The sequence below is a fragment of the Callorhinus ursinus genome, unplaced genomic scaffold, assembly GCF_003265705.2.
Source record: "Callorhinus ursinus isolate GAN/ISIS: 27379988/994484 unplaced genomic scaffold, GSC_fseal_2.0 scaffold55, whole genome shotgun sequence".
Classification (NCBI taxonomy): Eukaryota; Metazoa; Chordata; class Mammalia; order Carnivora; family Otariidae; genus Callorhinus; species Callorhinus ursinus.
In genome coordinates, this window is record NW_027397117.1 from 5,660,066 (window position 1) to 5,684,267 (window position 24,202).

General features: G+C 44.9%; 1 protein-coding gene across 4 annotated transcripts in view; it reads left to right on the forward strand.

Annotated features, from left to right (window-relative positions):
- The window catches only part of AUTS2 (activator of transcription and developmental regulator AUTS2), a 1,158,197-nt gene that overhangs the window by 31,711 nt on the left and 1,102,284 nt on the right, over nucleotides 1-24,202 (forward strand). For 3 of the 4 annotated variants that reach the window (XM_073884253.1, XM_073884254.1, XM_025864507.2), the window contains exon 1: nucleotides 3,286-4,825. The exons of the other annotated variant lie outside the window; for it this stretch is intronic. In XM_073884253.1, coding sequence (XP_073740354.1) covers nucleotides 4,517-4,825 — 309 coding nt within the window. In that variant the 5' untranslated portion in view covers nucleotides 3,286-4,516. Of the gene's footprint in view, nucleotides 1-3,285; nucleotides 4,826-24,202 lie in introns of those variants that run through there. 4 annotated transcript variants of the gene reach the window in all.

Sequence of the window (24,202 nt, forward strand, 5' to 3'; positions counted from 1 at the left end):
TGATAATGCTCTGAGCTGTTTAATAGGTCTCTTTTGGTACACATTTGATATTGGTATATTCCTAGGAAAGGAACTGGTGGGCCATGGAGTGTTCATATGTTTAACTTGAGTAGATATTGCCAGTTTTCCAAAGTGGTTGCACTCTATACAGAGCATTTGATTTCTTGAGGAATCATTCTGAGGAAGGCATTCAGTATAACCACGAAGAGAACAAGTTATGGAGTCACTCAAACCAAATTAAGCTTACCATGAAAAGCCATGCTACTTGTGCTTGATTTTTTTTTTTTTTTAGAGAGAGAGCTTGCATGCACACACGTGGAGGGGGAGGGGCAGAAGGAGAGGAAGAGAGAGAATCTTAAACGGGCTCCACGCTCAGCACAGAGTCCGACGTGCGGCACCATCTCACAACCCCGAGACAGTGACCTGAGCCGAAATCAAGAGTCTGACGCTTAACCGACTGAGCTACCAAGGTGCGCCTTTGCTTAACTTCCTTAAGCCTCAGTTTACTCAACTCTAAAATAGGTATAATAAAACCTTTCTCAAAATTCACAAGAATTAACTTAGAACAGTGCCTGGCACACAATAAGTACTTAACTTATTATATGGTAGTTATTAATCATTACAACATTAATCATGTTGCTCTTACAACATAGATGATATGGAGAATTAGAAATAGATATGGGCAACATAATACACAATTTTAATTCTCTGATGGAAGAAAATTGAAACTCTGACCCAAAAGGCATTACCAATTCCAGTGAGCATTGCACTTGGACCCTGAAAAAAAATCATTTAAACATTATCCCAAAATGCATTTGCAAATTACTCTTGCCAGAGGCAAGGTTCTTGGATGCAGTGCATTACCATCCATTTTTTTTTTCCTACCAGACATTACTCTTTAAAGACAGGACTGCCAAGGGCTACTCTGGAAAGTCACTAATATTATACTTTTTATTATATTTGCCAATTTCACACCTTCCTCAACCTAACCCCTAAAGTTGTGAAAAGTGACTGTAACTGCAAGTTCTTAGTTTTCACAGAAACTTATCAGTGTCTAAACACCTTTCACATTCCTAAAAACCCCAAAAATGAACCCATGTCCTTCCTTTAAATGACAAAGAACTTGCCTTTTTTTGGTAGGCGTGAACTTGATAAACTTAGTGTGGATTTCAGGAGCTGCTGGGACAGCATCCTAGAGGTTAACACAAAAGTTACACTCTGTACAGAGGCACTGTTTTAGCTAATTGCTCCACGGGCAGCAAGCTCAGTTACGCTAGGGAGGTAATTTTGGAAGGTGGCACCATGTTCTTAATAAATTGAATCAGATCCCTTATATTGGTCACTTTTCTCAAGAAATAAAGCACACGGTCTACTTGAAAAGATATCCTTTGAGCAGGCCAGTGTGGACCTGAAAGGGAACTTTTTGAACATTTAATTGAAACTCTTTGATTTACAGATGAGAAAACTAGTCATTTAAGAGTCTTGCCTAAGGTCAAAGGGTCTGTTCCCTGGGAAGGCAGAAAGCCTGTCTTATTCACAGTTCAGTGGTTGCTCCTCTCTGCTCTTGGAACTTGTTTCCCACCATCCTCCCATCCTGCCTGCCCCCAACCTTGATTTCATAAAGATCCAGAAAAGGGGATGCTGAAGGAGTGTGACTTAAGGGAATGACCATTAAATGGCCAGAGAGTGCATAAGCGAGACTTGCTTGCTACAACCCAAGAAGGAAGGACCTTCTCTGTTTTGTGTACCACTGAATTCCCAGCACGTAGAACTGCCTTGTACACCGCAGGCCCTGATAATCGTTACGTGAAGAAATGAATTAATGAATCAACCAATCTTGGGTATGTCAGGTTATCGTGCCCTTTTCTTTACCACCTCCTTCCAGTAGTACTAAAACGTGTAGATTTAGTAAAAAGGAGAAAGGGTGTAGAAAGCGTAGTCTAGTACGGCACCCGACCCATTGTGAGCAATTTAACAGTATCAGTTCATTTCCTTTTCTTCCTCCCCAAGTGTAGGCTCCTGGGGATAAGGGGTGATGTGCCACAGTACTTTATGTACCAGACACAAAGTGAAGTGGGTAGCTAACAGGCTGGTGAGAAAGGGTTGTCGGCGTCTTTCTGATCCCGACAGAGCAATTCCAGTGCCCCGAAAAACGCACAGCTATTTTACCTAGAGAGGCTGGTCTCTTGTTGATCGATTCTGGGCTGCAGTCAACTCTTCAATACAACTTTTTATAAGCATCAGTTACTTTGCGGCGGCAGGAGGTGCAGTGATAGGAAAAGCGGGGAACCCCCTGGGCCCCCCAATAAAGGAGGCCGGCTGAGGTACGGACAGAGTTTTGCGGGTCCAACCGTCTTCGGGCTGGGGCGGTCCCGGCCCCTACAGCCCCGCCCCCTTGCCCGCCGCGGCTGCCGAGGTTCAAGTTCGGCCCCCCGCGCACAGCCTTGCGCTTCCCGCTCCGAGGCCGCCCGCGCGTCCCAGGGGCCCCCGCTGGAAGGCGAGGAGGGCCCAGAGGTCATACGGGCGCGGGGTCACTCGGTCACGCGTTGTGCTACCACGTGGGAGTAAAGTTTCCAACTCCGGCCGTGGAGCCTCTCAGTGTCCCCCAGCAGAGCAGAGGCCCGCCCTCTGGCACCCTCTTCCTTTTCTGTCGCCTGCAGTCGCGTCCCCCTCCCAGGGAAGCCCCCCCCTTGTGTCCCTTCTCAGAAATCCCTCCTTCCCTCGCTGCGCAGGTCGCCCAGGATAAATACTCTGGGAGCCTCCCGAGCAGGCTGCTCCGGCGCCTCTGGCAGGCCTGGTGTAGGGGGTCGAGGGACAAGTGTCCCAAAGAGGCTGCGGGGGGCGCGAAGCTGGGAGAGCGGAGTAGACAGGGGACCGTGGCCCGCACGCGACCCCGGTGCGACCGGCGGGATTATTTCCGCGGCTTCCACACCCTCGCGCGCCAACTCCGCCGGGCCGCAGCCGACCCCACGCTGGCAGCCCCCTGCACGCCCCCGCTCCCCACTCCCGGCTCCCCTCCGCCCCCAGTGCGCAGGCCCGACCGCCCCAGCGCGCATGCCCTGGGCTCGCGAGCGCGGCCAGCCCCCAGCCTTTTGCTTTCTACACACTCTACAACTGGGGAGGGGGCGGGGGCGGAGGGAGCCTAGCGGGCCACGTGATCCAGCCGACCGGGGCCGCGGGGGCGGGAGCGCGCGCCGAGCGAGGCGCGGGGAGGGCGGGGGCGCGTGCGCGCGCGCGCGCGTGCGGGCGGGCGCGGGGCTGGGCTGAGGCGGGCGGCGGCGGCGGTGGGCCGGCCGCGGAGGGGGAGGAGCGGGAGCTGAGCGAGGCGGGCGGGCGGAGGATGGGGCCGTGCCCGGGCTCCCGCTGCAGCCGCCCGGGGACACGCCGTGCACCCTCCGGCTCGGGGCTCTCGCGGCGGCGGCGGCGGTAGCGTTAGCGGCGGCGGCGACAGCGGCGTTCCCGGCGCTTCCTGGCCGCGCTTCTCCCTCGGGCTGGGCGAAGAGAAGAGGCAGCGGCGGCGGCGGCACATCGGTGTCTCTCCCGCTGGAGATTTCTTTCTGCTTTCCTCGTCGACTGACTCACCCCCTCCCTTTTTTGAGGAAGGGTGACCTCTTCTCTGGGACTGGAAAAAAATTTTTTTTGAGGGGTGGGGGGTGGGTGGCAGCGTCAGGGTCTGCTTCTTCTCTTCTTTCATCTCCTCTCCTCCCCCCTCCAGGACCGAAAAGCGAGCCCCACAACTGCTCCAGCATCCTCCTTCCCTTCCTCCACCTCCCTTCTCCTCCACCTCTTCCAGTTTCGCCCTCTTCCCTCCCAATTATTTCATTATTATGCTTCCCTCTCTGGGGGGTCTCGTCCCTCTCAGGTCGCTCGGAAGCCTTGGCCTCCCTTGGATGCATTTCTTAAAAATTTTGGAGCCTGGGAGTGAGTTTTCTCTGAGGCGTGTGTGAGAGGCGGCGGGGGTGTTTTCCTGCGCGAGGGGCGGGTGAAGTTCATTGCCCCCACTTTCCCGCGACCTTTTCGGACCCGGTTTCGAATCGGGGGGCCGGCGTTTTTCGGGGGGCGGGGGGCGCGGCGGAGAATGGCCGCGGGGAGGGCTCCCCGGAGCCTCCCAGTCTCTTGATCAAAGCATTCCGCTATTCTGATTTATTGCCTGCTTGGTGAGTTATTTTTTTTGCCTCTAAAGGAGACCTGTGTGTTCAGCCATTACTTTGCTCGGCGCTGCTCACAGGAATCTCCGACCCGCGGTGCTGTGGGGAGCCCCGCACTTGGGCTCCTCGCCTCTCGCCCTCGCTCCCGTCCCTCCTCCCTCTCTCCGCCCCTTCCCCCTTCTCTTTCTCCTCTCTTTCTTCCCCTCTCTCCCTTCTTTCGGCCGCCGTCTCCCCCGCGCCCTCCACGGGGCGGAGGGAAGCCGAGGAGGGGGAGGGAGGGGTTGGTGTCAATTTTTTTGTGTGGCCGCGGCCGGAGCCTGTGGCGGGCGGGCGGGCGGCGAGCGGGGAGACCCCGGCGCGGCAGAGCCATGGATGGCCCGACGCGGGGCCATGGACTCCGCAAAAAGCGGCGGTCGCGGTCGCAGCGAGACCGGGAGAGGCGCTCCCGGGGCGGGCTGGGGGCCGGCGCGGCCGGCGGCGGCGGGGCCGGCCGGACCCGGGCGCCCTCGCTCGCCTCGTCGTCGGGCTCCGACAAGGAAGACAATGGGAAGCCCCCGTCCTCCGCCCCGTCCCGGCCCAGACCCCCGCGGAGGAAGCGGAGAGAGTCCACCTCTGCCGAAGAGGACATCATTGATGGATTTGCCATGACCAGCTTTGTCACTTTTGAAGCGCTGGAGGTAAGGGGGACCCCCTCCCCCCGGTTTCCCTTTATGCACGACCCCACTCGGCTGCGCCCGGCTCCGCTACCTCCCCCGCCGCGCTCCGGTCTGTCTGGCTGTCTGTCTGTCTAGGCTGAGGTCTTATTGTTGGGGGGAGAGCTGGGGGCGCGGGCAGACAGGCAGCAGGAGGGAATCGCAAAGCCGTGCCTGGTCTCCTCGTTTCCTCGTTCTCGCTCGCCTTTCGCCTGCGCCCCCTCCCTGCACCCCTTCCTCAGCAGATGGGCAGGGAGAAAGGGGTTCAGGCATCACAACAATGCGCCCCCCTCCACGGATAGCTCTGCCCCTACTCCTTCCTCCTCTCCCTCCCCAATCATGGCTTCTTGGCTGGTGGAAGTCTCTTTGCTGGGTTTGGGGCGCCTGTGGACCGTTCTCTGTGTGCTTTCTCCAGAACCATATGTCCGTGTGTGTGTGTCTGTATAGTATATACCTTTCCTGGTTCTGGGTGTCCTCGGGACTGGAGACTGATGGGGTTTTGTCTTTGCCCCCCCTTCCCTGCCTTTTTTTTTTTTTTTTTTTTTGGTGAAGCTGGGGAAGGGGGCGTTTTCTCTCGGTTGGGAGAAAGGAGGGAGGAGGGGAGAGAAGAGAGGAAAGGATGGAATCTCTCCCTGTATTCTATGTGGGGCTATTACAGAAAGGGTTAATTATAATATCTATACACATAGGAACATTTGTGTGTGTGTGTGTGTGTGTGTGTGTGTGTACACGAGCAGTTTGGTTAAAGGACGGAAAAAGGTACACCAGGGAAGACTGGTGGGAGGAAGGAATAAAATCCTAGCTGGTATCTGAAGGGCTTGTCACTGAATTGTCCCTCTCCCTTTCCTTTTTTTGTTTTCTTTTCTTTTTCTTTCTGATTGGCTTTGTGTGTGTGTGTGTGTGTATGTGTGTGTGTGTATGTGTCTTTCTTTATTCCTTGGGCACCTGCAGCGTTCATTTCCAAATGCACATTTTCCTGCCAGCTACCGGCTCCTGGGGGGGGGGGTAGACAGAGATTGTCCAGGGGCCTGGGGTAAACTATCTTTACCTGGAGGGATCAGATTTGGTGCTGGCATCAGTCACTGGCCTCTACAGATGTAACCCCCTTTCTTCCCCCCCACCTCCCCGTCCCCACCCCCAACACACCACACACACAGAAGGCTTTGAGATTCTGCAGAGTTGGTCCCGCTTTCTTAAGCACAAAACCCAGATAGGAGTTGGTTTCTAGTATTTCATGCACCTGATGTGATGGTTTGAGGTTCCTGAAGGAAACTTTTCCCTTTCGCTTTGGTTTTTTTGCTGTTATTATGGTATTGTTTGAGATGATCAGATGGAAGCTTTGTTAATGACAGCTTAAATCTCACATGCAGTAACTGTACAGGTTTAGATTGCTGGTTCTGTGTGTGTGTTTGGGTGTCAGGTCTAAATATTTTTAAAAAGGAAGCCTTCCTGTCAGGGCTCTTCTTTTCTCTTTGAACTGCTTTTTGGTTGGGGTGGTGGTGGTGGTGGTGGAGGATGGTGCCCAGTGGTTGGGGAGGAAAGGAGGTTGGTGGTGGTGGTATTGGTGGCCATAGATTTTGATGTTAGAGATTGAATCAGTTGTCCTTTGGTTCTGGAACTTGTGATTATTGGCTAAAATGGATCTTACACAATTATTTTGAGTGTTGAAGCTCACCACTTATTAGGATAATTCTAACTGTGGCTTTAACTTTGCCAAGGTGGGAGGGTACTGTCCAGTGTGACCTCTCTCTTGCTTTGAAGTAGTAATTGAAATGGCAGCATGTATTCTAATAGGAAATGCTGCCTAGAATTTGGTTCACCATTGCTATCTGTGGTTGATTTAGGACATTATTTGTAAGAGCTGGTTACAAGTGGTTCTGCTTTCTGCATGGTTATTCTGGGTTGCTGTGTGGCCCCTCACAGTAAGTAAGTTAAGAGGGGCCTGCATTTTCCCATGAACATTTTTGAAGGCCAAGTAAAGGTAGATAATGACTTATGCAGTTTTTTTTTTTTTATTGTTTCTACTTTGTTTAACAGATATTTGACTGGGCTTGAGATGTATACGTCTATCCATTTAGGTTTTGAGAGAAAATGTGCCCATTCTGGTTTCTTTGGAGTTTTAAAAAACTTAATTTTTAGAGAAGATCAAGTTCAGAGTGTAGCATTAATTAACATTCCTTTCCTTGATGTGGTTATTTTTTCTGCTGCTTGTCCAGATTCAAAGCCCAGGTTACTTTGGTTAGCTGAATGCTGTGCTACCTTCATATTTAAATATCGTCTACATATCTGTATGTAGGTTTAAAAGGTCTTTTTAAAAAGTTCCCTTAAAACTTTACAGAAAAATTTAAACATATACAAAAGTAGAGAGAACAGTATAATAAACTCTAATATTCCCAACACCCAGGTTCAACAACTACCAACTCATGTCTCATCTGTATCCCATCTGCTCCCTGCTCCCAGATGGGATATGAGAAATAAGTAAATATTTCTGTATGTATCTCTTAAGTGGTAATGACTCAAAAAGAAAACCCACCAGAAACTCTACAGTTCCATTATCACACCTAAATAAATTAACAACAGTCTTCTAATATTCTCAACTGTCCTGTCACTAATCACATTTTAAGAGGCCTGGTTTTTGTAGGAAAGCTATAAATAAACTTTTCATATTAAAAACATGCAGTGGGGAATAAAAATCATCATATATGTCTGGTTCTGTGGGAAAAGTTGGATCCGTTTGCTGCTTATCACATTTGTGTGCCTGTTGGATGGTCAGACATACGTGTGTAGTGACTATTAAAACCTCTGGTGTCTCACTGTTATCAGTTTACAAGATTTACTGAACTATCACCACGAAATATGAGGATTTATTGGGAAATAGGCAAGTAAACTATGAACTTGGACAGAAATACATGTTAATGGAGTGCTTGTAAATGTTAGGAATTATTATAGATGCCAAGAGTTACCATAAGTACCTAATACGTTTTTGTGCCTTGTGTTTAGAAATGAAATAAGTTGTCACCACATATCCACCAGGGCTGCTGCTAGTATGATGTGATAAGAAACTAGAAATCTTGGCTTGCACAGCTAGGCTTGGAGCTTATGCTGGCTCAGAGTACTAGCCAGCAAACTGTGGAGGTGCGTACTTAGAATGTTAACGGGTTTATTTGACTCCATGATTTTGTCCTGAGTAGCTGATTTTGACTTCCCTTTTAAAAAAAGAAGAGGCTCCTAAGTCATGATGAGGTGTGCTGATAAAAACTGTTCCAGTTCAACTATGGTTTTACTGATACTGGAGTAAAAGCAAGAAACTTGCCTAATGAGAACCTGCATTTTTAAGTTCATTATTTTTCACTATCGTCCGATTTTTATTTAAGATGATGAAAGCTATAGGAGTAGTTTGAGAAGTCCCACACTTTATAGGCAGTGAAACTGGCTTGAGGTGGTTTCATATTCTGCAGGGACACTTGTTGTGAGTAATTGTGCCCTGAAGTTCAAGTATATGATTGTGAAGAGTCTCATGATAGAAGATAAAGAGGGTAGGTGAGGAGGCTAAAGTTGAACATGGTGTTCTTTTCATTATGCGTTTGAGAAGCAGGATTACCATTTGGATATGATATTGTTTATTTGAATATTCTTTGAGTGATAGGTTGAGAGCGAATATCCCCAGATACCAAGCCTCATTTCTTTTTTAAATGGCTTCCAGCCAATGAAATCTAAATGGAAATGTTGGGGTTCTAGTACTGTCTGTACCGTGATGTGCCAGATAATACTGCCTTTCTGTTCTTATTTGGGTTTCTTTCTGTGTAGTCTTGATTAAGAAGCCACACGAACACCATGGCTGAAAATTTCACTTTGCAAATCCATCATTTCCCCTCCCTGTTATGCATTGGGTTTTAAGGGCAGTCTCTTTCTGTAAAACTGACCAAGGGAAGCAGAGATGAAGTCGGTGGGATTAGCAGACAGGAAGCCAGTTGGAGTTTTGCAGGCTTGTGAAAATGAAGGAAGACTTATTTCTGGTGGTTAGAGGATCAGACCAAGACTTTCATGTGGTCTTCATTTCCTAGTTGTTTCAGGGCTTACCTACACATCGGTAACGTAAATAGGCTGTGCAGAATTTGATGTACTTAAGAGATACTGTAATTTACTATGGTCAAATCTCACATATTTCACTTGTTTAAAACATTAGTCATGTTCCTTGTATCAGCAAATATCTATGGAGTGCCTAGAAAGAGTGGAAAGAAACCTAAAATATATGTAGCGTCTTGAAGGAGTATATAGTTGATAAATTAAGTCCAGCACTTATAAAATAATTTTGGTGAAGCAGGCGCTCGAATGTCTAATACCAACTAAGTGCAGTGAGCCTTCAGAGAAGGAGTAGTGAGATAGGCTGACGTGTTCGAGAAGGCTTCTTGGTGGAGATGGGGTCTAGAAGGTTGAAGAAATTTAGATAGATAGGGAGTGGGCGCTGGGGAGAGCAGTCTAAGGAGAGGGAATCCTGAGGAAGCACAGCAATGAGAGGATTGACAAGATGCTATTTGATTAGGGCTTGGGGGCAAGGAAGGGCTGGTAGAAATGAGTTAACAGAATTGTGTAAGCAGACACCTACGCAGACCCATGTTCCAAGCTTGGCCCTCCTAACTAGTTGACAGACTTTGGGAAGTTACTCTCTAAAAGCGTATTTTCTTCATTCCTTAGTTGAGAGGTTTAGACTAATTTTAGAGCAAAGGTACCCAAGATGGAAGGGAGCCTGGCTCTGCTGGATGTTCATAAGTTTTGTTCCAGATCAAAAAAAGTGTGATCTACCCTCAAGTCATTTTGGAACTTGAGGGGCAAGACAAAATTAAATGGGTGACTTGTCCTGCCAGAATGAAAGGTCTTTTTATTATGCAGATGTGAATTTTGAATATCAGAGAAGGCAGTGCGGATGTGCCTTATTTCCTAAACTTATTTGACCACAGGGCACTCTTACTCTTGGCATTGCAATCCATAATCCAATATGGGGAATGCTGGAAAAGATCTCCAAGGTCCCTTCCAGATCTTGGAACTTGGTGGTCTCTGAGTAAAGGGTGAGTGGGCTGGTGATAGACGACTTTGGACCATCAGGCCCAGAAGTTTGGAGTTGGGAGTGGAGGCTGCTGCTTAAGTGGGAGTGCTGAGGGGAAGGGGGGTTGAAAATAATGATGATTAGTCCACTTTTCCCCAGCTCCCTTGTGCTACCTAGTGTCAGTTCTTTCATTGATTGTTAGCAACCCCACCATGAGGTGAGTGTTGGTGAGTGATTCTCATTAATAGCCCTTTTGGTGTGATAGCAGTCCTGATGTAGCCGTTCTGATGCCACCAAGCTGCCCTCCAGCCAGTGTGTTTTATTGTCTCTTCGTCCCTTCTGGTTTCCTGTATGGCTGCTTTTAGCAAGCTGGGAAAGAAGGTTGGATGACAGAGGACGTTGACGGTGATGTTAAAATAAAGGTTTCAGATTATTTGCCTTTTGCTCGCTTATGTATGAACTGTAGTTCAAGAAAGGTCAGAACCCTTCTCCTGTTACACAACCAGGGAAAGCTGTAGAGCTCTGTTTTCAGTGGATATTTCACTTTCTATCTTAGGAAGTTTTGGATGGGACTACAGAGTAAATGGGTCAGTTCCAGCATTTCACTTCTGAAAGTATGCATAGCCCTAGGATCTGAGGCATTTCTAAGTGGTGAGAAAGCTTTCATAAAAGGAAGAGTGGGAATAATGTGCTTGGTTATGAATTCTTCAGGTATTTTACTGTAGGTACTGAATTTGAGTATTTTACCGTACGAGGCAGAGCATCAGTTCAGGTGTATTTATGTGAGATGAGGTTGAAGATTGTGATATGATGGTTCCATGTGGCTTGTGTTACTTCTTGAGATCGACTACTTCCCTTTTTTGGGGAGTATGATAGGCTATAAATGAACCCATAAATTTAAAAAAATGAATCACAAAGTTAGTGATTAGCCTTTGATCCTCTGACAGTGTTCTCTTGAAAGGGGGTTAAAAAAAACCGTGAACATTCACCATGATTCAAGGAGCATTGAGAGTGATAAAGATTCTGTACTTCTATACAACAGTACTATGTACCGTGAAAATTAGTTTGAGAGAATGTTAGGATTGGATATGTCCCCAGACAAAATAATAGTTGAGGCCAGCTGTTAAGGAATAATTTAGGTCCCAATGGCTACAAGCTTTGGAAGCTTTTGGACAGAGGGTCTATAGCACTTTTTGTTGGGAGGTGTGTGGGTGTGTGTCCACTTGCAGAGGGTGGCGGATGGTGGGTTAGTGGCTTTACATTTTATTTTACCTCTATGCTGTGATTAGTCAAATACACTAAATGTAGCCTAATTATGTGAAGGTGCCTCATGCTAATTTTTTTTTCTTTTCAAGAAACAATTTTTTTTTCAGGTTTAGGATTGAGCCTAATATTCTGTAGATATAGGAAAAAAACTTGGTAATGGGATAGCAACTGTTCATTTGAGGAAGTTCTGGAAAAAAATGAGGTAGATTCTGAAATCAAGATTTGAAAACTCTCAGATAATTGAAGTTTGGAAGAACAAGATGGGAATTAATTTGGTGAAACCCAAGACAGGAGAGGATCAAAAACAATTTAGGGACATTTTTAGCTGGGTCAGAATTGTTTTTCTTATACAGTCTGCACCTGTTCCATGAGTAGATGCATGCAGATTTTTTTTCCCCCTTGGAAGAGGGGCATAGAATTTTAAGGCTGGTGGGAGACTGAATTTGTCTTTGTTCTTCCAGGTCTGAGCTGTGTTCTTCATTTTTTCTAACAAGCCTGCAGGGTAGGGGGCATGCTGTCAGTGAGTTATCATTGTTAAGGTCACAAAGAATAGGTCCTCTTTATGCTGTTAGTAACTGAGGAGGGGGAGAGTGGATTTCACATAGTTTGGGTGTCTTTGCTTGCTTAGGAGGAGACGAGGCAAGTGTGGGCCTCTGTCGCTCAATCATCTTTAGGTCTCCAGTTCTCTCCTTTGCAAGGTGACCTGTAACCTGAAAGCATGTGTCTTGCTGCTTTTCTTTGCAGGTGTTTATTTCACAGATGAGCGTATGTAGCTGTCTCATCGTGGGATCCATTTAGATTCTGTACCTACCCACTGCTTGCCTTCTTCCTTCCCTCCCTCCCTTTCTGCATCCCTCCCTCCCAACTTCCCTTCCTTCTTTCTTTTTTCCTTTACTGAGGTAGGACTCTCAATTATAAATGCAATTGCTAAAAGCTAATGGATTTAGGAAGTTGCAGATGAAGGTGGAAACTTTAAAATTCCACACTTTTATTATTTGAGTTTCACCTGTCTGAAGGACTCTGATGTGAGGGTAAATTGCCTGCCACAGTTTTCTGGGCTGTTACAGCTCATCATTCTGATTTCTCATTCATATCTGAACTCCAGTTAGAATTTGCCTGAGCAGACACAAATTACTAACTGGTACATACAAATATATTTTTAAAGACTTGATTGTCAATCTTTTAGCTTGCCACTATACCTCATGGTGTCATATCTCCTTGGTACCTTTATTACGAGCCTTGGAAAACCCAAGTGCAGTAAAATGGAGTCACGAGAAGAGAAGGGGAAAGCCCACAGGCTATAAGTAGTGAAAAACGGCTAATGCAGTTTGGGATTCAGTTTTGGCAAAAAGCCTTAAAATTGCAGGTACTTTGTGACTGGTGTTAACGGAGGCATTTTGAAATGACCTGCGCTAGATGCAGAAGCACAGCCTCTGAAGACAGATTGTGACTTTTGGTTATATGGATGAAATCTGGTAACTCTTCCATTGGCAGGATATCTAAATCTGGGATAGGGTTTAAGACAATGCCAGGGTCAAGTTGTGATGATACCTGAGGGATGTCATCTTCTTTGTCCCCCCACACCTACCTGCCACTGTGACACAGCACCAACCTCCCGACCTCATTTTAGGTTTCTGCAGAGTTTCTGATGGCAGTGATATTTTAGAGCTTGAAAAGAGAAATTAAGAGTCCAGTATTGCAGTTATCCCTCAGTAGTTGGAATGAAGTAGAAATTTTTTGGTTGTTTGCTAGGGTCCCTGTTCAGTTATGCTTGCAGGCTAAAGGTTGCTGGCTAAAGGTGGTTCAGTGAATATTTTTCTTAGTAAAAGAAACTGAGTAAGAAAAGAAGTAAGGGGGGTGCCTGGGGGGCTCAGCCGGTTAAGCACCTGCCTTTGGCTCAGGTCATGATCCAGGGCTCCTGGGATCGAGCCCTGCATCGGGCTCCCTGCTCAGCGGGAGGGCTGCTTCTCCCTCTCCCACTACCCCCCCCCCCGTGTCTTTCTGTGCCAAATAAATAAATAATAAAAAAGGAAAAGAAAAGACATCGGGAAGAATGAAAATGTAAATGAAACAACGTTGGGGATTAGATTCCCACTTGTTTTCCAGCCACATGCTCGACAGTCCAGCTTCTGTTGACGAAAATAACGAAGTCCCCGGATTGTGCTGTTCTGAGAAATGATTTTGTATCATTCAAGTGAAATGGGGCAAAAGGGGAAACAGGTGTGTGGTATTGTGCATTGCTGCATATTGTAAAGTTGGCTCCTTGCTCATTGCTTATGGGGATTTAATTACTTGTCAAAACTACATTTTGAAATTAATGTGCAGAGCTACATCTTTAGGAGTTGTTATCCTAAAGTTAGGACCTCAGCTTTTTTTAGAGCAGTCTTCTAATCCATTTCACTCCAGCCATTGTTGGCTGATGTGCTTTCCAAGCCAGGAGTGGTATTAGAGGTACAGATGCTGTCTTTAGTGGTGTAGTTCTACCTCTTATTTTGCAAATGAAAACACAGCCCAGAGGGGTTAATTGACCTGCTCAAGATCACACTGGGAGTTATGGTTCTCACTGTTATCCACTGAAGCTAGGAGACCGCTTCTGCTTTGTAGTTGGATTCCCAAGGACTGGGAACCTGAGGAGGGTTTTTTTTTTTTTTTTTTAAAGATTTTATTTGTTTGAGAGAGAGAGAATGAGAGAGAGAGCGAGCACATGAGAGGGGGGAGGGTCAGAGGGCGAAGCAGACTCCCTACTGAGCAGGGAGCGCGATGCGGGACTCGATCCAGGGACTCCAGGATCATGACCTGAGCCCAAGGCAGTCGCTTAACCAACTGAGCCACCCAGGCGCCCGAGAAAGAGGTTTTTAAAAAAGAAAAATAATAATGCAAATGAAGACGAATGTCCATGATTATAAAGCTTCCTGTTTTTTTCTGAGAAATTTTCTGATTATTAGTATCAAGAACCTTCTAAAAGCATTCTGCTCCCTCCCCAGTGTATCACCCTGTAATTCATTGGCCTTTCTCTGTGGGTACATTAGTCTTTTCTAAACGACCTCCTTCTACTCCCCATAAAGAGGATGTAGATGAAAAAGTAAGTATTAGAGTGATAATGTGAGGTTTCCTCATTCTTGAATGTCCAGTGGAAAGATGCAGTAGTTATTTGGATATAAGATGACTTTAATATGGGCTATTTAAAATTGTAACGTTTTATTTGGATATAGTATTTTTCTTCAGCCTGGTACCCAGAGAAACTCAGAGCCACTTAATGGCATTGCTAGCAAAATATTTGAAGTGAATTTAGGAATATAGTTGAATTAAAGTCTCAACCAAACTTTTCTTCTTCTGAAGAAAGACTCAAAATATTAAATCCATATGACGTGTTGGCTAAGGCATCTTGCCTGTTTATTGCTGAACCAGAAAATTTATAACAACTGTTTGTCATGTGTATATATTTATAGCCATTCATATAATGAAAAGAAGTTTTCATGAGATTGTAATAACATATCAAGATGGATGTAATTAAAACAGAAGCAGATTGACACCCTGAATTAAATGCAAACCATAAACCAGGATACCTGAGCATTGTGCCTCACATATTTGCTGAAGGGGGCAGTCAGCCAAATATGCAAATAAAAAGACATTGATGAATTTCCCTGGGTGTGTGTGTGGTTGCAGAGAACCCAACTATTTTATTAATCTTTTATCAAGCATTGTTTAGGTTTGCAGCAGCAATGGAATGTATTAATTTGGCAGACCAAATAGCTTAGGACCAGAAAGTAGGAAATAATAAGGAGACATGATTGATACACTGCTATAAATAACACATGCTACTGACAAAGGGGCTGAGTAATCTTTAGATCTGTGCTTGATGTCATTAATGGAGTTGTTAAACCAGGCTGTTTGGGTTGAACTTCAAGCAGGGAGGCTACCTCCCATTTAAAATGCCGACCTATCTCTAGTGACGCTCTGAACTGTTACGTTAACAAAATTGGTGTAAATCGAATTTTTATAAATTGGATCAAATGCACCAAGGGAATCTTACTGTGAAAAAGACGAGTCTTTAAAAAAAAAAAAATCAAGTAGAGTACTCCTCTCTGCAGGGAAGCTGGGATTTTGGTAGCGTGGGTCTCTTTATATGGGCATTGCTTTCCTTGTGACACTTTTCTGCATGTGTTCCCTGTGTTCCTGGAAGAAGGTGACTGTGAGATTTGCATTTTCTGTTCAGGTTTCATACCTCACTTGGTCGGTGCTTCCAGGAATAATTTGGTGGTGATTTGAATAAGCCCGCATCATTCAGATATCAGAGGGTGGTTTTCAAGTGTGCTAAGGAGGGCTTGCGGCTCTGAATATGGAATATGATTTTCCGATCTGTTCCTTAGGGGAGTCCAGGGATGTCATAACCACTTCAGAGTCATGATTGTATAGAAACATCCTACCTATAATTTTTCGATACGACAGTTCAGTTTTAGAATTGTAAAGATGCCAAATGCAGGGCTGTATTGTTATTAGGGAAGTCGGTGACATCTGTTACATCTTGTTAACCAGGGGAGGAAAATGCTTTAATCAAAACATCTAATTATGCCCTCTCAACTGATGAAAGATCTTTTGCTAAATTCTTGGAATTGGCCTTAATGGAAGAAGCTGGCCTCTACAGAAACTGTGAAGTAAATTTACTCTTTTTATTTTGAAAAACTCTTATCCTTCACCATGGTGACATAGGATGTTTTCATTTTGTCAAATTGCTCTTATACTGTATGTTGAAAATAGATACTTTCAGAAGTTGTCTAAGCGAGCATGAAGTTTTTGTGTTTGTCGTCCTCCTCACCCCCCCCCCCCATAGCATATGAGGCCCCAGAGGGAGGTCCAGAGGTGAGCCTAGGAGGAGATGTGGTGGCTCAGAGCCACCGGGGGGTGGGGTGGGGTGGGGGGTAGGGGGGTGGGGTGGGGTGGCGAGCAAATGAGAATTACAGGTGAGAGGCAGGGGGATAATTCAGCCTCTGTTCTGGGAGGTGCGATTTCACACCTGAATGTGGTAACTTGCTATGTTAGACAGTTGTGTTCTTTTTAAAATTTGTTTTATTAGTCTAATATAGAACTGGACCAGATTGTTCCAGGTCACTTTTAGTTGAAGGAACATAACTGTTTTTCAATATTGATTCCAGAAGTATTTCCTGCATTTAAGAGTAGTTTCATACCATACAATATTTGAAAATACGAGAAACTGTTTAACTCAGCCTATCTACACCACTTCTAGCTTCCGTGATCACTTCTTAAAGAATGACAATGCAGCTTACTCATTCAAATCATACTTCAAAACCTATCCAATAAAACCATCCTTTTATCTGTATTTCAAACCATAATTAATCTGCAGTTATTTTGTTCCCAGAATCACAGATGATGATGATGATAACATTTATTGATAGTCTTAATGTGGGATATGGATTAGGTCAGAGAAATGCTTTATATTTTAGCTTTGAGAGTATTTCGTTATTTTGAAATGATTTTCCCATGGATTGAGATCTTGGGGCCCCAGCCTAAAGAAGTTTTTGAAGCATTGACCATGACACAATGTACTCTGTGTTTTATTTGGGATCTGGTGGGAAGTTCAAGTGCTATTAATTTTTTCTTGGTCTGTTATATGCTCCATAATGGCTTATTGTGTATCACTTGGGAGTATGACTAGAACCTTGGAAAAGACAGCCAGAGTTTTTTTCCACTAAATTTCTAATATATTGTGTTATTTTCCTCTATTCTCTACCTTTAGCTTCTGTACTTTGCCTACATATATCATTTATGTGAAGTTCTCAGAATTGTTGCTTCCGTTACTCAATAGTCCCTGCATAGTAGGTACTCAGTGCTTATTTACAGTTAACCTATTTATACAAAATGTCATGAAAAGACATTTTTGAAAAGGGAGCCACTGTTTACTGAGTATTTACCCTGGGCCAGGCATTGTGCTCAGAATTTTGCATTCACTATCTCTTTAGAGCTACCTCATGAAAAGAAAGAAAGAAAGATTTCCCTATTTTACAGTTGAAGAAACTAAAGCTGGGAGAGGTTCAGTCAGCTTGCCCAGGGTCAGTATGAGGGAGGCAGGAAATGCAGCAGTTTATACCTGACCTAAAAGTTTGTGTTCCTCGCCCCTTTCTACCTTCTTTTTCCTACAGGTTCATTTTGTGGGAGAGTTCCAGATGGGTCTCTGGTAGACCACATTTGTTCCTTGCTGCTGAAAATTGTCTTGGTTACAGAGGACTTTTCTAGATGTAATAATAGGATTTAGGGAGGGGAGAATACCTCACCGTTTTTGGGGAAATTATTTTCTTTTTAAGTGCTGGAGCTCACAGTAGGTGGCTGCATCTGCAAGTATATTTGTTACTGGGTTTTTTTTTTTCTTTCTCTCTCTCTCCCTCCCTCCCCGCACCTTTCACTGTTTATCCCTGTATTAAAATCTGACCTTTTCCCAGGTCACATTGCTCAGGTAGATTTTAAGCCTTTGTCAAAGGCAAGGGTTCACGCTCATAGTGTTGAGGATTACTGTGTGCCAGTCCTTATACTAAATCCTTTCATATACTTAGCTCACTAATTTCATGCCACAGCACCTTGAAGCAGAAGGGTAAAATTGGAGACAGGACTGGCACCCTCTCAACAGGTTACTGTGGGCATAAGCTTATTTTCTACTGTGGATTCCTCAGTATTTTGTCTTGTCTGGTTCTATTTATTCTAGGAAGTAACTTCTCTTGGCAGTAAAACAGACCTTACTGCTAGGTTTTTTTTTTTTTTTTGGTTTTTAACTGATAGGTACTCTGTTTTTCCTGATGGAAAACCATACTAAGTAGTTCTTTGCATTTCTTGATGTCTGTATCTTGAAGATACCTGGTGACAAATAGTGCATTATTTCCTCAGTCATTGTTTCCTGTCATTATTCTAAGCACATTTGCAAATTGTTCTCCCCCATTCCCCATTCTACCCTGTGGAGGTTTGTTTATGCTACAAAGGGTATGCTAATGACTATGACTGTTAGAGTTGCTTCTTAAGGAAATCCCAACTGTGATTAGAGTACTGTACTTTCTTGGGAAGCCCCCTCCTGTCCTCTGGGCCGAGATGGGCCTCACAAGTTCATGCTCTAGGACTTTAGGATTCAGACCTGGCTGATGACCCTCCCTTGAGGAGTAGTAAAACACACACATACACACACACTCATTTGGGCCTGAAATTTCACAAGATTTCTTGGTGAATTTGAAGATCAGTCAAGTTAAACACTTCTTTGAACAGTCTCTTTTATTTGAAGATAGGAGGCAGATTTTTTTCTTGGAACCACCATGCTCTGAGGCATGCAGTATTGCATCTCTTTCTCCCAACTGCTTCAGTGAGCACGGTTACCTTTTGCACATCCAAGATGGAAATACAGTAGACTTAGCTTTTAGCCCAGTTTGTGATTGTAGGGGAGACCCAAGTCAAAGCATGTCTTTTAGAATTTAACTATAAAAACCTGCTGTAATGGGAACCATACCTTCAAGTCCAGGGTTTTAAAAGTGATCTCTTACACCTGAATTTTACAGATTTGTAAAATATGAGTTTTGTATTACCTCTAGGGCCTGTCTCAGATTATCAACACTCACGTAGGAATTGTGTATTTTTTAACTTTTCCTTGTGTTGTTCCTTGCCCCTCTGGTGGTTTGTAATACACCCTAGTGATGTTTTCAATTAAGGGACTGGTAGAGATGGGTGTCGGTTTTGCTCCAGGACAGTGGGTGTCCTCTGTTTACTGTTTACAGATGAATATGACTTTAGCTTTCATGTTAGAGATTTCTACATCTGCTGCCCATATTTCATCCATACCCTTATTTCATTTAATATGGTGTACCTGGGATTAGGGACAGAGAAATAGGTGTGCTCAGGCTGATTTGGAAATTACACTGTTGAAATACAGCCTGTATGGCCATTGTAAAATGGTTAGTACTGCATATAATTGCCTTCCCAACGATGTGCTTTGTCATTACTTCCATCTTCCAAGAAGCTCTCCTGTAGTATGCTGACAGCAGTGGCGTCATTAGAAAACATATGGATGTGCAAAGGCATTAAATTGTCTTTAGTTTAAGGATTAGATTACAGTGTTAGAGGATGGGTCACCACGCTTCTAGTCGATAACTCTTGTTTAGTTCCAGCACCGCTAGCCTGGATGCTGTAAATTTGGAAAGGTCCTGTTGACTTGTTTGCTTAGTGTATTTTATATCTTCCCTGCAGTTTTGAGGTCTTTAGCTGTGCATAATACCTCCTCCCAGTATTGTAGCCGGTTGGCTTCTCTGGAGTGTTTCTTCCACCTGTTCATGCCTCCTGCAGAGTTCTTCTCTAGGATACTCCCTCCACCTCTGTTTCCCTGTGTGTAAGGTCATTGGATGAAAAAAAAGATGAAGTAGTGGAGTCAGGAAGCCACAGGTGGCTGCCATGTTACCCAAATTTATATCCTCTGTTGTATAACATCTGTCTCCACATGAGTCCTGAGGCCACCATCCTTCTTCTTTACCCTCCAACCCCCTTGGAAGTGGTGAGAGGCAGGTTCCAGAGGCCCAGGGACCATGTGACAGGGCATGGAAAGAGACACCCTCCAATCAGCCCGTGTCCCGTGGAGTTGGAATTTTTTCCCCTGGCCATTCTTACATGCCTGCTATTTGGTTGTAGATATTTTAGGGATGCAGCAGTTCTGGGACATGGTATGCTTTGAATTTTCAGGGTACTTGATGCAGCTGTCAGTGACTAGTAAGTGAAATCACAGAATGGAAAGTCATTCATCAAATTTAATGTTTCCCTTTGGAGTATAACAGAAATAATGTAGACTGGGAGAGTTTCTGAGCAGTAAATGACTTTGGAGATCATTTGGTCCGTGGTTTTGGGCACCTTGGAGCGGGGGTGGGGGGAACGCTGAATCAGCTGAGGGGAGGCCCTGACCTCATTTAAGCAGAGCTCCACCTTTACCTGTTTTACATATTAGGGTAAGATTCTCTTTGGGAAGTAAAAGGTATCTGGGATTCTTTCGTTTATTCTCTTATTCAAGAAATGTTTTATCAGTCACTTCTAGGTGCTAGGGAGGCACTGTTGTAGGCACAGGGGATGATATGGTGCCTAAGAGAAACAGATACCTGCTGTAATAGAGCTTATAGTCAGTCCAGCAGGGTGGGGGACATACTGTCAGTCATAAAAACGTAAATGTATTGGGTGGAGATGGGTGTTTTAAAGCAGGATAAGAATGTGATAGTATCGGGGCGCCTGGGTGGCTCAGTCTGTTAAGCGGCTGTCTTCAGCTCAGGTCATGATCCCAGGGTCCTGGGATCGAGCCCCACGTTGGGCTCCCTGCTCAGTGGATAGCCTGCTTCTCCCTCTCCCTCTGCCTGCCTCTCTGCCTACTTGTGCTTGCTCTCTCTCTCTCTGTCAAATAAATAAATAAAATCTTTAAAAAAATGTGATAGTATCGTAGGTGTTTGCAGGTGTGCAGGTAGTTCCTCTCTGCAGAGGTGGTATCTGAACAGAAACTTTCAGGAAGTGAGGGAGCAAGAAATGTGGAGAGTCAGGGGCAGAGGATTCAAGGGGAGAGGGAAGGCTTGAAGGGAGGAGTGGCTTGGTTTGAGGGGAGCTGTAGGAGGCCATGGGGTGGCCAGAGTGGGGCAAGGGAGGAGGAGGGGGCAGAGACGAGGGAGGGTGACTGAAGAAGTTTAAAAACAGCTGAAAACAATTGTCCAAAGCCCTCATTTCCCAACTGAAAAAAAGTCTTTGAACTTTCCCATGATCACCCAGCTGGTATTAAAACAAGCCCGGATCTAGAACTCACATTCACATCTTATATTCCCTTATGGGAGCTTCCCATTGTACCTTGCTGCCGCCGTTGGTGGTGGGATGTAGGAGCCGTGGGACATCTGATTTGGAGACCAGAACACTTGGTGTCTCCTCTCCTGTTTATCGGTATGCTTCTTCTGAAAGACATGCTTCAAGAATATACAGAATGCCGGGGCCCAGTCATGATCAGTTGGGAAATAGCTTTGTTCTTCAGTGCCAGAATCCACCATCATTTGGGTCATTGCTTTAATAACAACAATGATAATAATGGCTAATATTTATCAAGGGCAGTGCACGTGATGTTCATTGTACCCGGAACATTATCACATTTAACCCTCACAGCAACCCTGTAACAGGGAACATATTCCTCATTTAGAGATGAGGAAGCTCTGGTTCAGAGAAGTAGAGTAACTTCCCCATGGTCGTGTGGCTAGACTGTCTGATTCCAGGTCTGCGTCTCTGGACTGGTCTCTGATAAACTTTCCCTGGAATATGCTTTCTCCACCCCATCTGAGGATGGTTCTAGAGCTGAGCCCTAGGAGTATTATTGTCTTGTCACAACCCTCTTCCATGTCTGCAAATGCCTGATTATATAGAGGATTTCACAGCCAGTCTGGCTCAGTCCTGGCAACCCTGCTTATTGTAGGTGGATTACTGGTTAAGCAGATACCTTCAGTCTTTCTGAGCTGAATTTGGAGCATTTTTCAAGACTTGTACTGTGAAGTGTGTTAACAGAATTTAGGCCAGTGTTTTCAAGTCAGCCGACCCAATTGAAATGGTCTTAATTTTGTTCTCCTCCAGTGAAGTAAAAGCCCCAGACACCACTAGCGACTATACTCCTTAGGAATGTAAAAATCATCTTTTTAGTACTTGTGCTTTTGAGGACAAATATATGGTAAGTTTGCTTTAAAATATAGTATAAAAATATGTATATATGTGTATATAAAACATAACATAACCAACGCCCATGGACCCGCCACTATCTTTAACAAACTTAGGCATTTTACCATACTTAAAATTGCAGGTTATTTTTAGTGTGTACTGTCTGAAGGGGAAGCGAGTCAACTGTAAGGTTTAGAGCAGAGGATTCTTTAAACTTAACTGCATGTTAGAATCCCCTGGGGAGCTTTAAAAAAAAAAGTCCCCATACCCATGGGAGGGTGGAGGGAGCCCCTACCTCATCATCAGAACTTTAGAAAGCTCCCCAGGAGATTCTGTTGTGCAGTCAGGGTAGAGATCCTCTGTCTGGAGGAAGGTGGCCGTTTTTCTTCACTGGGTTTTCTCAGATGCCCAGTACCAAGCCATGTGTACCAAGTCTTTTTCATTTTCTCTAATGAACTTTTTAATGTGGTCTGCTCTCCCAAGATTCTGAGGGGTGATGTCCTGGGGTGCTCCTCTCCTGATGCCATCTTCCCCCCCTTAATCCCCCTGAGATAAGCTGGGGATACGTTTACATATTTTGTTAGCATTTAGAGACTAGGAATGAGGCATTAGAGAGGGGACTGAGACATCAGAAATGTTGGGAGCTACGGTTGCGACTGGGTTGAGCTGGAAGTTCTTATAAAGCTGCCTTAGGGGCGCCTGGGTGGCTCAGTCCTTAAGCGTCTGCCTTCCGCTCAGGTCATGATCCCAGGGTCCTGGGATCGAGACCCACATCGGGCTCCCTGCTCGGGGACGCCTGCTTCTCCCTCTCCCACTCTCCCTGCTTGTGTTCCCTCTCTCGTTGTGTCTCTCTCCGTCAAATAAATAAATAAAAATCTTAAAAAAAAAAAAAAACTGCCTTAGAAGTCATTGGGGACCCAGGGTTTCATTTAGAAAACCTGGAGTCACATGTATCTTTACAGGAAGGCTCTGAGCCATCGATGGCAGATGAGAGCTTTTTGGCCAGAGTCACAGCTTTATCAGTCTTTTGTGGGTTAAGGTATATAATAAGGTATCTTCTGCCAACAGAGTAGCCAGCTCTCTGTGGACACATCTGAGGCTGTGACATTTTTCAGAAGTATTGCCAACTCTCAATTATTTGGGGCCTAATTATCTCCTGTGGGCCTTAGCTTTCTGGGACACCCACACCCCATCCAGTGTACCCATACCCCTTCTGCCCACTCATTCATTCAATAAATGGTTGTTAGTTTCTCTTCGTGCCAGGCACTGTTTTAGCCACTGGGGTTTGTCAACAGAGCCCCTGACGTCAAGGAATGACATTCTGTGGGGGAGAGGGGTGTTAAATTCTGCTGTCACATTGTCCTTTGGTGTGTCTAACAGAGGAAATGATGTGGTGGAGCTGTAATCCTCCTTTAGAAGAGCTCTGGGGAACCATTTGGCAGGTAGGAAGCGTTTTTGCCTAATTTGGCTTAAATTAAGTTTTTTGGTTCTTAAAATCATTTTGGTTACAAATGCTTTCACAAATTATTTCTTCAAGAGAGGCCAAATGCTGGGACGTTCAAGTTTGGAGGGACTTTTGGAATCAGTTGAATTTTATCAGTTACCAGCTTAAAATGAGAATGAAAAAGATGTACAGGGTAAGGTTCAACCTTAGGGAAGATACCGAAAAAATAATGATACTCAGCTCTTTTTCTGCTTCAGGGGGAATCCCCTAATCCACTTGTGTGCTTGTAAGTTTGAAGGAAAGGAAGGCAGAAAGGGAAAGTTTATTTCTAGGTCTCTATACTGGGCCAGGCTTTCAGGTTATTTTCCCTGGGAAGACTTAATCAGAAGTGAAGCTTAAATCTGTCACCATTTCCCACAGCCATCAGGGAATTGGGCACTGATGAATACCTTTGGATCCCTGATAGAGGGAATGCATTAGAGATGATTTTTGGAGTCAGTCAATAAACTGGATCTTGAGAAGAAAATACATAAAGTTTGAGGGAGAAAATACTGACAAAGAAATCTTACAGCTTTGGGTTAAGTGGAGGAAGAAAACAGTGGTAGAAATGATTTCCTTGCTGCATCATTGTCTTTACCAGCCATGGTTGTTGACTAAAGAGGCAAAAATAAATCTCATCATATAAAGAACTCCTTATACTTGTAAGCTCTTTGAAAAGAATCATCTAAAATAATAAGAAGGCAAATAAAGTTTTATAAGCTTTTGGATTGCTAAAGTAGACTTTGACTTTAGTGTATGAAAGGGTGGGAAATGAGATTTTTTTGTTCTCATCTTGTTGCTCAGGGGATAAGAATGCTTTCTTTTTCCAGTTTTGGCTTTCCTGGGGGTGGGGGTCTTAGAAATCTGT